This window comes from Dipteris shenzhenensis, chromosome 15 (genome assembly GCF_047967505.1).
Source record: "Dipteris shenzhenensis isolate YYH24624 ecotype China chromosome 15, Dip_SZ_1.0, whole genome shotgun sequence".
NCBI lineage: Eukaryota > Viridiplantae > Streptophyta > Polypodiopsida > Gleicheniales > Dipteridaceae > Dipteris > Dipteris shenzhenensis.
In genome coordinates, this window is record NC_141610.1 from 48338324 (window position 1) to 48351738 (window position 13415).

The window sequence follows — 13415 nt, forward strand, 5'->3', positions numbered from 1 at the left end:
TTTGGGTGCATTTTAGGGTGGTTTTTTTTTGTTTTTGGGGGTAAAACTGCCGGCTTTTATTAAGAGAGAAAAAAGGATAGAAAAGGTGGCCATCTACAAAGGGTCAAAAGGCTCGTGGCATATTCTGCAAGCAGTAATACTAAACCACCCAAGAGGGGCTATCTCTTAGTAATATTACCAAAGCAGCTGACAACTCAAGCAAAGGCAGTAATACTAAACCACCCAAGAGGGGTTATTTCTTGGATTACTAAAGAAGCTGACAACTCAAGCAAAGTTTAGGGTATCTTGTTGCATAGCACATTTTAGGGTGTTTAGAGACTAGAGCTGCCATGCTCACCTATGGTGCATTAAATGCGTTAGAGACTAGAGCTGCCCATGCTCACCTATGGTGCATTAAATGAGTCTCATCGTAGGCTGGACATGGGCCGGCAATGTTGCCTGTCCATGATCCGTGGGCAGTGCCCATGTTGCGCAAGTCTGGAAACACCCTTAGAGCAAACATTGCGGCCCCATGACCAGCGGGCAGTGTCCATGGTTGGCAAGTCACTAAACACCCTTATTGTTTTAGCAGAGCAACACCCAAGTACATCAAAGCAGGAATGTGAATCGCCCAGAACGAAAATCTTATATTGGATTTTGCCCTTGTTGCAGGCAAATGACGACTATGATTGATCGTCTTCGATTATGGATCCTCCATCGGGAGATGGAACAATGATTTCTTGAAGCTTCCCTTCTTGCTCTTTTACTTGCACGAATTTTTCGCAAAAGATGGCAGAGGATGCAGAGGGCAGATTTAAGCGAGCCATGGATCGGATTTTTTCTTCGCCTTCAACCCCAACTTCCAAGTTCGTTATCGCTTCTTTCCTTTGTTTTCTAGTTTGTTTAAAGGATATCCTCATCATCTAGCCTAACGCAGTGGTAACTTTTCAATCCGTATCGGCTTGGCTATGTTTTCCATCGTAGAAAACCAATTCAGGAATGGCTTTTGGACTTTTCCGGTGTTTGAAAATGATACATATCCGGAAATGCTTCACAGAAATGTGCTTTGATTTTGTATTCTCTGTTACACACGAGAGCTGCTTCTCTACTGCTATCTCATCGATGGTGGTGCCCTGAAGGCAGTCCCCTAGCCTTACAGCTCAGAGTCCACGCAGCTGCCACGTCAGCTAACAGGCAGGGCAGCAGGCAGCAGGCAGCAGGTCGATGTCAGCAGCCGGCCAGCCAGAGCAGCAGTCGGGTCCAGACTCCAGGTCAGCCAGCCAGCAAGGCCCAGCGGCAGCTCATTTGCTCTCCAGTCAGCATCAGCAGCGCAGTCTTCAGTGAAGAGCCTCTCCAAGGAGGATCTCAATGTTGTACCGTATTCATACCTTAGTTATTACCGAGGCCATAAGCACTAGAGCAATAGTTAGCCATACATGCAAATCTTTGTTGCCACTGTTAGCAGTCCAGATAGATTGTCGGTCTGATGCCAGTTACATTGATATCAGAGCAAGTTTCAGTTCTGGGCAGAGAGGAGAAAGTGCATAAAGGTTTGGGGTGACAGGGCCGGTGGGAGGTCCCTTCCTTTCCAACGCACTTGCAGATGCATAGAAAGTTGGAAGGATGTTGTGGAACATCGTCACCAAATAACAGTTAAACAGAACTCAGAACTCTCAATAGTAAAGTACTCAAGAGACAAGCTGTCTGGAAATGCATCTTTACTCAACAGAGCACACAGCTTTCAAAGACAGACCATGTTTATTGCAAGAAAGTTTATTTGCATAGAGCACAAAGCTCTCACAGCCATCTCTCTCTTACAATGATCCGACCAGCATGACCCTTTTACAGGCATTTCTAGGACACACCTCTTGCTTCAATTCTCAATAGAACTGATTGTTACAAAAGCAAGGCAAGAACAAGAGGTGTGGAGCAAATCGCAATTGCTTGGAAGGGGTATGGCTGCTGTGATTTACTGTCCTGCCCCTTATCTGGCTATGGAGATCCTGGTGAGAAATTTCCAGACTGCCCTTGATTAAGTTGCAATTGATGGATGGTGATCAGCCATGATAAGAGTACGTGCTGAATTGTTAATGACATGTGCACATGCTTTACTATAGAAGATAACCAGCTGGTGGGTGAAGTCATGTCACAAGATGTCACATTGAGAAACCCAAATGTATGGTTAGTACCCTGGAGGTGACGTAGACATGCTGAAGGTGAACATCTTTCCTCAGAGTCAGCTAGCAGAAGAAGTGCTCCACACCTTTGAGTGTGGCTTCAATGCCTCGATGTCCTGCATATGGTGGGGCATGACTCTCCATCAAAACCTTTGGCCTCAATTGCTTTGTGACACAAAGTCTGCCATGCATTATTAGGAATCCATCCTTAAGCATATAGTGCTCATGCCGATTGCCCTCAAAGCTGATCATAAACCCTTGCAAAATCATCATCATTGGCATACTGATTTTTTTAGAAAAGGGGGGGGGACGTTTGAGACTTTGGAAAGAGAGGGGGGCTAAAACAGATGACTGGCTTTGTCACAAGGTTCTTGTAACCTTGGATGATGTGGCTTATTTTGTGTATCCTCTCTATTTTGTGAGCAGGTCGCCGAAGAAAACCGTGATGATTCAAAATATAAAATCTTGTATGGTTTGCAGGTCGTGTCATCAGCCAAGTCTTCTTCTCAATTATGTTTCCCTTAGCTCTTTCACCTTGATGATGAAGGAATTTTAATAGCTGAAATTTACTCTAAAAGCTTGAGCGTTCGTCACGCAAATTCTGACCTGCCTGAGACTTCGAAGTGAATCGTAGGAAATGCAGACGTTCTAGTTGTCCTCTATAATAATTTGGAGCTTCCGCATATAGAATCTGTCTACCACCAGTCACACCTTGGTGTTGGCCCAGAGTTCGTCTGTATTCTTCTCTCTCTCTCTGAGTCATGACTGGTATCTCATCAACTGTGTCATGTGGATAACTCCATGCTGGAGGCGGTCTGGTGCTTTGTGCAAGAGGCTTACCTGTGTATCGATGAGAGTCTACCCATGAGAACACTGTATGAGAGCTGCCACTATGGGGCTTATGCTTGAGCTGCCGCTCGGGGGCTTATGCTAAACCTATAAATCTGAACTGAGTCATGTGATGGAAGAACAACTGTGTGCCAAAGATCAAGCCTGTAGTGAAATGATGGAAACTGGGTGTTGGGAGGTTTTCTACGTGGAGGTTTTCTCAGCAACTCAGCAAAGGTTTTCCACAAGGAGCCACCTCAAACATGAATTAACAAACTATCATGTATTATGCCTCAAATATACGAGCAGGCACGGCCACACTGTTTGTTACAAAAACTGTTCAGATGCTTATGTGATCAGGCAGCTCTAAGAAACTGTTACGCTCAAGTCGAGGTAACATGACCTCGGAAGGGTTAGTGGACATTTTCCTTTAAAGGATCAATGTTTGTATTCTATTTGTTTGGGCTTCACGTAAATGATCAAAAGGAATCAACGTCAAGGTCCTTGGTGAGGGTGACATGGCACAAGACTAGGTGGATCTAAGGCTAAGGGGTCTAAATGCATTAAATGTGCCAAGGGGCAAATGATTTTAATGATATCCCAAGAGAGGGGTAAATGATGCATTTAGGAGATGCCCTCAAATGATGACATTTGGCGGACTAGATCCATCTAGGGATATGTGGGCTCTATGTAGAGGCTACGCCAGACAGCCTAGCTTGGCTTGGCCAAGCTAGTGACTGCTATGAGCAGCCACGTGCAGTCACGTGGCCCAACAAACAAGGCCAACAGCCACGCAACCAGCATGGTGCAGTCCACGGGGCTTGGAAGAGGCCCATGACGCCAAAGATGGCGCCATTTGAGGCGCAACAGCAGCGGGTGGAACAGCAAGGTTTTTTGTAGCACTAAATGGGTCACTTTGACACAAATATGGCCTAATGAAGCTCAAAATTTCCCAAAGTTGTAAGTGGTGACCTCCATTCAATACATCATGATGGATAAATTTGCAACAAAATGATCACCTCCACACAAATATGGCCTAATAGGTGGTGTATACATACACCATTTGATTGCATAATATATTGTGGATGCACATGTATTCTATGTGGATGCCACATAAGATACACGATGCTTCTTGCGTGGATGCCACATAATATACACCATTCGTTTGGAACAAGGCATAACTTTCAAGGGGCATCAAACCAAGGAGTTGGAAGGACTGAGCCTTGAGGAGACCCGTCACGTAGGTTTTTGCTTCTTTCAAGTTTCAATTTGAACTTTGAACTTGGAAGCATAATACATATGATTGTGAGTCGCGATTCACGAAGGCCTAGCGTACTACGTAGTGTTCAAGTCCAGACTCCAGACTCCACGGCTGAGCCTAGACATTGCCCAGGTCTCGATAAGTACGCAAGAGGCCCCGATCTGCTCCAAGCTCCACGCAGGCTCCATGGCCCCAACTATTTGCTGCCAGCACAATTCGGACCTATAAATAGACGAAAAGACAGCTCCAAGAAAGTATCAGGAACACTCCAAGAAAACACCATAACACTCCAATAATTTTTTCTTGAGGTACACTTTCAGATGTTTGAAGGTTTCTTTCTAAAAATCAGTAGGGTTCTTTTTTGGTTATAATGCCTACTCGAGGGTTCATAGAAGACACATGGGGCAAACAAGCTCTGGATAATGCCATGACAGCCCTCTCATCGTTAGGGGCAGCTCACAAAACAACAAATGATGTACTGATATGCCTCAACAAAATATGCCTTGCACTCATTGAGAGGACTGATAGTTTGGAAGCCACAAATGTGGCCTTAATGGCTGAGGCTCACGTAAGGCAAAGCATGAAGAATGGGAGAAAGAGACAGTAGGATGGGCAACCGAGAGAACCAGCCTCAATGACAGATCCATCAATCAGTTTTCGTAGCCATACTATCCAGTTTGTCTACCAGGGAAAACTTATTGAGCTAACTAGTTCTAGGGACTCTCCTTCAACTCCAGTTGCCTCCACCCTACAAGTAAAGACTTCACTTCTGTTGGTTACGGTAGTAGAGGAGACACCAACAAAGGATCCTCTTGAGTACCTCAACCAACCTTTTTTCCAGCCTTACCTGGATATTTTTCCACAGGAATTGCCAAAGCAGTTACCACCTCGACGACCAGTGGATCACCCAATCGAACTTATTCCCGGCACTAATCCACTGTCAAAATCGCCTTATCGGGTTTCTTACACTCAAAATGAAGAAATCCAAAGACAAGTGACCGAACTACTCGACAAAGGTCACATTCGGCCTAGTCGCAGCCCTTTCGGATCTCCTGTACTACTTGTGGAAAAAAAGAATAAGTCAATGCGCCTCTGCATCGACTACCGAGTCCTCAACAAGCTCACTATAAAAAACAAGTATCCATTGCCTCGCATCGATGACCTCTTCGATCAACTTCTACACGCAACACAATTCTCAAAGATTGATCTTCGTTTAGGTTATCATCAAATTCGCATACGAGAAGGCGATGAGTACAAGACAGCTTTTCGAACAAAGTATGGACACTATGAATGTTTGGTCATGCCTTTTGGGTTAAACAATGTCCCGGCCACATTCATGACACTAATGAATGACATTTTCAGGCCTTTCCTCGATAAGTTCGTCATCGTTTATCTCGATGACATCCTCGTTTTCAGCAGATCCCTACATAGCACAAACAACATCTGCACTAAGTTTTTGAAGTTCTCCGCGCAAATTCTCTCTACATCAACGTTGAGAAAAGTGAGTTCTTCAAAACCCAACTCGAATATTTGGGACATGTTATTTCAGCTCAAGGCATCTCTGTGGATCCCAAGAAGGTCGAGGTAATCCGAAACTGGCCTACTCCTAAGAATGTTCATGATGTCCGCTCTTTTCTCGAGTAATCCGAAACTGGCCTACTCCTAAGAATGTTCATGATGTCCGCTCTTTTCTCGGATAGGCAAACTTCTACCATACAAAGGTCTATCAGTTTTTCGAGATTGCAGCTCCTATGTCCGAATTATTGAAAAGCACGGCAATTTTTCAGTGGCTTCCCGAAACAGAGTATAGTTTCCAACAACTCAAGCAAGCACTCACTACCACACCAGTTATGGCTATTCCTGACCCAAACCTTCCGTTTGAGGTCATGACCGACGCTTCTGACATCGCTACAGGAGCAGTCTTGATGCAAGAAGGCAGAGTTATTGCTTTTGTCAGCCATAAACATTTCGATATCCAAACCGGATACCCGGTTTATGATAAGGAGTTTCTTGCCATTGTACATGCTTATTGCTCTTGGAAACATTATCTCATGGGAGCCGACTCGGTGGTAAAAGCAGACCATCACTCTCTAAAGTATATCTTTCCTCAGCCAGTAATGAACGCTCGACAAGCACGCTGGGTTGAGTTTTTGGCCAACTTTCACATGACCATTGAGTACATTTTAGGACTACACAATGTAGTTGCAGATGCTTTCAGCAGGTTAACTCTAGCATCAGCTATGGTAATCTCTACATTATCTGTGGATGTATTGAATTCATTCAAAGGGAAGTACCTCAATGATAAAGACTTCGGCACAGTAGTACAAGTTCTTTCGAAAGATCAACCTTCGACTTCCGAACAGAAGATTTTCTCATCCTATTCTTATACGGATGACCTTCTGTATTATCAAGATCGCGTTTGTGTACCACATGACAAGGATGTTCGACGTCTTTTGTTAAAAGAGCATCATGTAGTTCCTTATGCTGCCCTTCGAGGCATCAACAAGACTTACAAGTTACTCAGTGCAACATACTACTGGCCTCAGATGAAAAGTGACGTCATCAAAATGGTTACATCTTGCTTATCTTGTCAACAAATGAAAGCAAGCCGACGACTTCCAGCAGGACTTCTTCAGCCTCTTCCAGTTCCAATTGAAAGGTGGGAAAGTATTTCCATGGATTTTATTACAACACTACCACGATCCTCCAGAGGTAACACTCAGATTATGGTAATTGTTGATCGATTGTTCAAAATGGCACACTTTGTTGCTTGCAAAAGAAGTGCACAGGCTCCAGACATCGCCAAACTCTTCATACAACACATCTTCCGACACCATGGATTGCCCAAGAATATCGTCTCCGATAGAGATCCTAAGTTTACCACTCACTTTTGGATTTCATTGTTCGAATCTTTGGGTACAACTCTACTGTTCAGTTCAGCCTACCACCTAGAATCAGATGGCCAGAGTGAAAGAGTCAACCAAGTTCTGGAAGAAATGCTTCGACACTATATTCAGTCACACCTAGCAGCTTGGGAAGAGTATCTACCACTCCTTGAGTTTGCTTATAATAACTCTTTCCATAGTGCCATCAGCATGACTCCTTTCCAAGCAGCTTATGGACACACTCCGATTGTACCAACGAATTTTGTACTTCAACATTGAGTGGCCCTAGTGTTGGAAAGGTCACCTCCCCATCTGTAAGCCCCCAAATGAGGAGAGCGGGGGGGAGGGAGACCTAGGGCAGGATGTGCCCAAAGAGAGATTACCTGGATGTGTGGATCTGGGATAGATCTGGAGCATTCATGGTTGGCGGGTGTCCCAGGTAACAGGCGCGATGACATCAGCAATGTACGGAACAGTACGGCGCTGCATACGTGGCTGGAGAGAGCCTGGCAGAGGGCAGAACCAGCAGGGAGAACAGGTGCTGACATGGCGGGGGATGGGGCAGCACATGGCAGCCCATATGGAGGGCTGGTTGGGCTGGGCAAAGCCAGCCAACCAGGCCCTATCTAGGGCTAGCCAAGGGCTCAGCCCCTGCATAGAATCGTGGGCCAGCAAGCCCTGGAAAAGAGAGCCCAGGAGGGCGATTTTGTGGGGCCAGTAAGGGCCCTATTGGGGCTGGTTGGGCTGAGCCAACCAGGTCGGTTGGGCCAGCCAACCTGGTCTGTCCAGTCGGCCCAGATTGGGACAGACTGGTCAGTTTTCTCAGCAGGCCTTAGGGCCTATATAAGGAGAGGCTCTTGGCCTCATTTATCATCCAGCAGCCAGCAGTTCCAGGGCAGAAAGGAGCGGGCCTATCTACAGGAGGTGAGAGAGTGCAATAGGTGCTGCAGACTTAGCTCTAGGGAGAGGCTGGACCTTGGCTGTCTTCTAGGGCAGCAAGGTGCTGAGATCATCTTCTTCTGGAGCAGCCATTTACAAGCAGGTTGGAGTAGTGGAACAGTTATCTTGGAGCCTACATTCAGGAGGACCAAGGGGACCTGTGTGCTGCAGACAAAGCTTGCAGGGGCTGCCCACCTAGGCTTATTCACAGGCAGTAAGGTGGAGAAGAACACACTGGACGCTCAGTCTACAGACGCTCGAGGTGGAGCACGCGGACTCGAGTCTAGAGATAGCCAGCAGTAGGAGAAGGACCTTGTGGTAAGATCAGAGGACCACATCATTGGTGGGACTCTGGATCTATCTATTTTGTATTGTGTCCATAGTTTTGGACGGAAATATATATTTTGGTGGTTTCTCTATCTGGCTGGTTCATTGTCTATTGATGAGTCTGCACATCTATGTGATGCACATTAAGTAAAGAAGTTTGTGATTCCACACCCACACCCACACCCACACCCACACTGTGTGAGCTCTTGGGCATTACTATAAGTCTTCCGCTGTGCGTACCCTTTGTTGGGTAATTTCTAACACCTAGTTGATCAACTGGTTCAAAAAATGCAAGACATTCTACTCCAAGTCAGGGATCATATGCGAAAAGCGCAAGAGCAGTATCAACGGTCCGCCAACAAACATAGACGTCACTTGGAATTTGAAATTGGTGACATGGTGCTATTATTTGTAGCCCCACATCGCTATAAGACGGTCAACTCTGCGTTTCCTAAGTTGCGACCAAGATACTATGGACCTTTCCGGATCGTCAAGAAAAATTAACCTTTAAGTTACAAATTGGAATTACCACCATCATGGGGTAAAATCCATCCGACATTTCATATTTCTTGGCTAAAGACGTACATCCCAGGCGATGAAGCAGTTCCTCCTGCAGGTGATTATGTCCCAAAAATCGAATACAATTATGTTCTCCTTATTCCTGAGCGTATTCTGGACCATCGACAGCGAGAGACTCGACATCGACTTATCACGGAATTCCTTGTCCTTTGGTGGCGAGATCTGGACAACTCCGACGCTACTTGGCAATCTGATGAAGACTTACAGTAGTACTCTGACATTTTACAGCAGTATTTTCAGAATTTTACCATGATATTTTCTACACCAGCTCATTATCTCCACCAGGGTCTTATTTTGAGTGGGAGGGGATGTCAGGATATGTGACGTATTCCTTTCTCTATACCTTAGACTTATGGATGGTTTGATGAATGGACACTTGTGGAAGGGTATGCCCTTTTGACGGGACACTTCCTATGAGGCACAACCCTTCACAAGAGACATTCTATTGAAGAGACACTACCATTGTAATGTGCCCTCTCATCAAGGGTCAGACCCTTCACAAGGGATACACACCTCTTCATGCACATACACTTTGGAGTACACACCTTTTCATGTGTGACTCTTCACTCTCTATATAAGAGAGGCCCAACTGTATGGATGACACACTACAGACACTCAAGCAATATAAATATTCCTTGTTCTCTGCTATTTCAGTCTCCTTTTTGTTTCTTAGCACATTTCTAAATATAGTAAATCTAGGATTTCTTACATGCAGTGACTCCCATGGAAATTGGTCTGAAGCTGAGTGTGCGTGATCCATCTCAGCCAGTTGATTCATCACTATATCGACGCTTGGTGGGGAGTTTGCTTTACCTCACCAATACTCGACTAGACATTTCCTTCACAGTTGGAGTTCTCCGCACACCCAAGAAGGCTCATTGGGACGCAGGTTTGAGGGTGCTAAGGTAGTTGAAGGGTACCTGCATCTACGGCATCACTTATACTAGAGGCATTGAGTTGGGAGGTTTTTGTGATAGTGATTGGGTAGGTGACATTGATACCCGGAGATCGACCTTTGGATATTGTTTCTTACTCTCATCAGGAGCCGTGTCATGGCTGAGTAAGAAACAACCTACTGTTGCCCTTTCATCTACAGAGACGGAGTACAGGGCTGCCTGTACAGCGGCATGTGAAGCATTGTCGCTCAGGTGGATCTTGGAGGACATGAATGTGGCCCAAGAAGATGCGACTGCAGTTATGTGCGACAATCAGAGTTGCATAGCGATTGCCAACAATCCCGTGTTTCATGCACGGACGAAGCACATCGAGGTGCACTATCAATTTGTTCGAGAACTCATCGACGAAGAAGTCATAGAGTTGATATACTACCCAACCAACGACAACTCCTAGTTTTACTATAAATAAGGATATCATCTAGAAATACTATAGCAAATTTCCCTAGATATGGCCTTAAGACACTATGATGCAAGGCAATGTATCTGGGGATATGCAGCCCGCAATGCCCAACATGATGCATGGCAATATTGGCATGCAGCCAGGAATGCAAATTGGAAGGTTAAGGACCTTTGGAGCTCCTATAGGTATGTTTGGTATGCCTGGGGCTGGTTTGACAAACCTCTAATGGGTAGTGGCAGTGCTGGACAGCTTGGAGGGAATGCAATTCAACCTCCATTTTTGCCAGCCACCTATGTATGACAATCTGACACCCAAAGGAAAGATAAAAGATTACAAGGAGGGTGGCGCAGCAGTGAAGTTTGAGACCTTTAATGGGGCTCAGGATAGGTTGAGGGCTTTAACTTTTGTGCAGCAGTTTGATGCAGCCTTCTCAGGGGAAACTTCACTGAGTCATCAGAAATGTGAAAGGCAGCCACCTTCCTGAATACGGAGCTTTGCAAGGCATGGGGCAAAGTGAGGGATCGAATGACATTGATTTTCTTTGACCCAGGTGCGTGTGCAAATTTTCTATCTCCATAATTGGCAGGCAAAACCTGGAATCTGTGCAGAGGAGATGGGGCCTATGAGTGAGTCAGGCTTGGCTTGTCCTAGGTTTAGCAATCCTGTTACCCCTATCATTGGAAAGCTCGATTGCATATACAGAGCTTTGTGGACAGCGATGAATTTTACATAATGCCTCTTGAGGGTTGTGATGGTTTGCTGGGAATGCCTTGGTGTCACAGAGTTCATGCTTTGGTGGATACTTATACTCGGAAGATCTCCTTGGAGCATAGAGGGAAGAAACATGTATTGGATGCCAAACTTAAGGGAGAGTTAGTAATGAAACATCATATTTATGTGAATTTAGTTTTTGCAAAGGATACTAAATGTGACGATCCGCAATTTGTAATCTCTAAGCTGGATAAAGAGCGGACAGATTTTCTTAATCAGTTTAGAGAGTGTTTTTCTGACTTGTTGTCGGGTGAACTTCCACCTGAAAGGCCTGAGGATCATGCAATTGATATAGTGCCAGGCAGTATTCCACCAAATAGGGCACCTTATAGGGTGAGTGCAGCTCAGCAAGAAGAAATCATGAGCCAGGTGAAAGACCTTTTAGAGAAGGGGTTGATTCAGCCCAGTTCTTCCCCTTCTTGTTCACCGGTTCTGTTAGTGCAAAAGAGTGATGGTTCTTGGAGAATATGCATTGATTATGGCAAGGTTGTTCATGCAGAACATTTTCAAATATCATGGGATGCCTCAATCTGTCTTGAGTGACCGAGATCCGCGTATGACGAGTCTCTTTTGGAGAGGGCTCTTTATAAATATGGGCACTACATTGAGATTTTCATCTTATTTTCATCCTCAGTCAGATGGGCAGTCCGAAGAGGCTAATTCCACGGCTCTGGATTTGCTGAAATGCTATGTGTTTGAGCATAAGACACAATGGGAGCAATATCTGCCCTTAATAGAATTTGTTTACAACAATACTATGCATACTTCCACTAGGAAAGCTCCTTTTGAAATTGTGGAAGGGGGAAGGAAAGCTCCGCCTATTTTGCATACTAAGGATAAGACTTTTGAGGCTGATAAGTATGTTGAAAGCATGGATGAAGCGTATAAGAAGGTGAAGGAGGCTCTCCAGAAGACTCATGCAAAGCAAAAGAAGGCAGCTGATCGTCACCGTCATGAATTGATATTTATGAAGGTGATTGGGTTCTTTTGCGCTTTGAAAAGGCAAGGCTGAAAAAGAAAAGAGGCAAAGACGGGTTGTTCCCAAGCTCAGCATGAGATATTATGGGTCTTTTCAAGTTTCAGAGAAGTTAAGTGATGTAGCTTATAGGTTGAAGCTACCAGATCACTAGGGGATTCACAATGCTTTCCATATGAGCCTCTTTAAGCCTTTCAAGGGTGATGTGCTAGAGGATATGCCTGTTGAGATTTGATGAATTGGATGAGATCCGAGTTCCAGAGCAGATTTTGGAACATAAGGAAAGGAAGATCAGAGGTAGAGTTTCCCGCTGCTACTTGGTAAAATGTAGAAATTAGTCTTCATTACATAAAAGTTGCTGGAAGAGGAAGATCTGGCAGATACACCTCAGCTATACAGCTCTATCTGGATGCTTTTCAGCTTGAGCCGACTTCGGTTGTGGCTCCTTCAGGCTCAACAGAGCGTAGGTCTGGAGCATTGCCTGATGCTCAAGAGAGAGGTAGTACCTCTGTCTCTTTGGTACAGACATGCTCAGATATCTAGAGGTCACTTGGTGACATTGTATGTTTCACATGAGGTACTGCTTTGCTAACATGATATTTTTACCTTGGGACTTCTATGATCAGTGTACTAGTCACTATGAGTTGGTATTTGCAGTTTATATGGATTGCTATCCTAGGTTTTCAACAATCATATATGCTGTCTCAAATGGTAATACATACTTCCATGATGGTATATTCACATGTATTTCAGTTACCGCATATCCTTGTAACATCCAGATGCAATTGAGGTCGCTTGCCATGTTTCAAGAGAGGGGTATGTCTCGAGGGCGTGATGTGGGTAGGACCCTGGAAAACTAGGGGGCAGGGCCCGGGGATGTGGGTGTGCTAGTTTTCCCCGTAGGAATTGGTGCCTTGGGGGTGAATTTGTTGTTAAGTTCAAAGAAACCCTTAGGACACAAGTTTGCCATTGGTTTGGTCCCACTAGAGGGGGCAAATGAACTTTAAGTTGGTCATGGTGTTGACAAACTAGGGCCTAGGGGCAAATTTCAAAACGTGGATTGCCACCTGGCAAGCCCATGCATTTTAACTTAGCAAGGAAGACCATGGAAGGATCTAGCTGGCCGCGACGGGCGCACGGGATTGTAGGATTTGGGGGAGAGAGAGAGCAAGAGAGTGAGCTGAGAGCTGAAAGCTTGAAAGCTTAGTTGCAATAGAAGAGTGTGAGAGTACAATTGAAAGAGTGAGAGATAAGGTTTTGTCCTAGTGACAAAACCTTAGTGAAACGAACCTATTCTATCTCTCTCCTGTTCCACTCAATCACGTCTCTCCTGTTCC

The 13415-nt window shown here is 45.1% G+C and overlaps 1 protein-coding gene across 3 annotated transcripts in view; it reads left to right on the plus strand.

Moving 5' to 3' along the window:
• The first annotated feature begins 364 nt into the window (after positions 1-364).
• The window catches only part of LOC147893919 (uncharacterized), a 70665-nt gene continuing 57614 nt past the window's right edge, over positions 365-13415 (plus strand). For all 3 annotated transcript variants that reach the window (XM_087386143.1, XM_087386142.1, XM_087386141.1), the window contains exon 1: positions 365-845. In XM_087386143.1, the coding sequence (XP_087242269.1) occupies positions 769-845 (77 nt within the window). In that variant the 5' untranslated portion in view covers positions 365-768. The remainder of the gene's footprint in view (positions 846-13415) is intronic.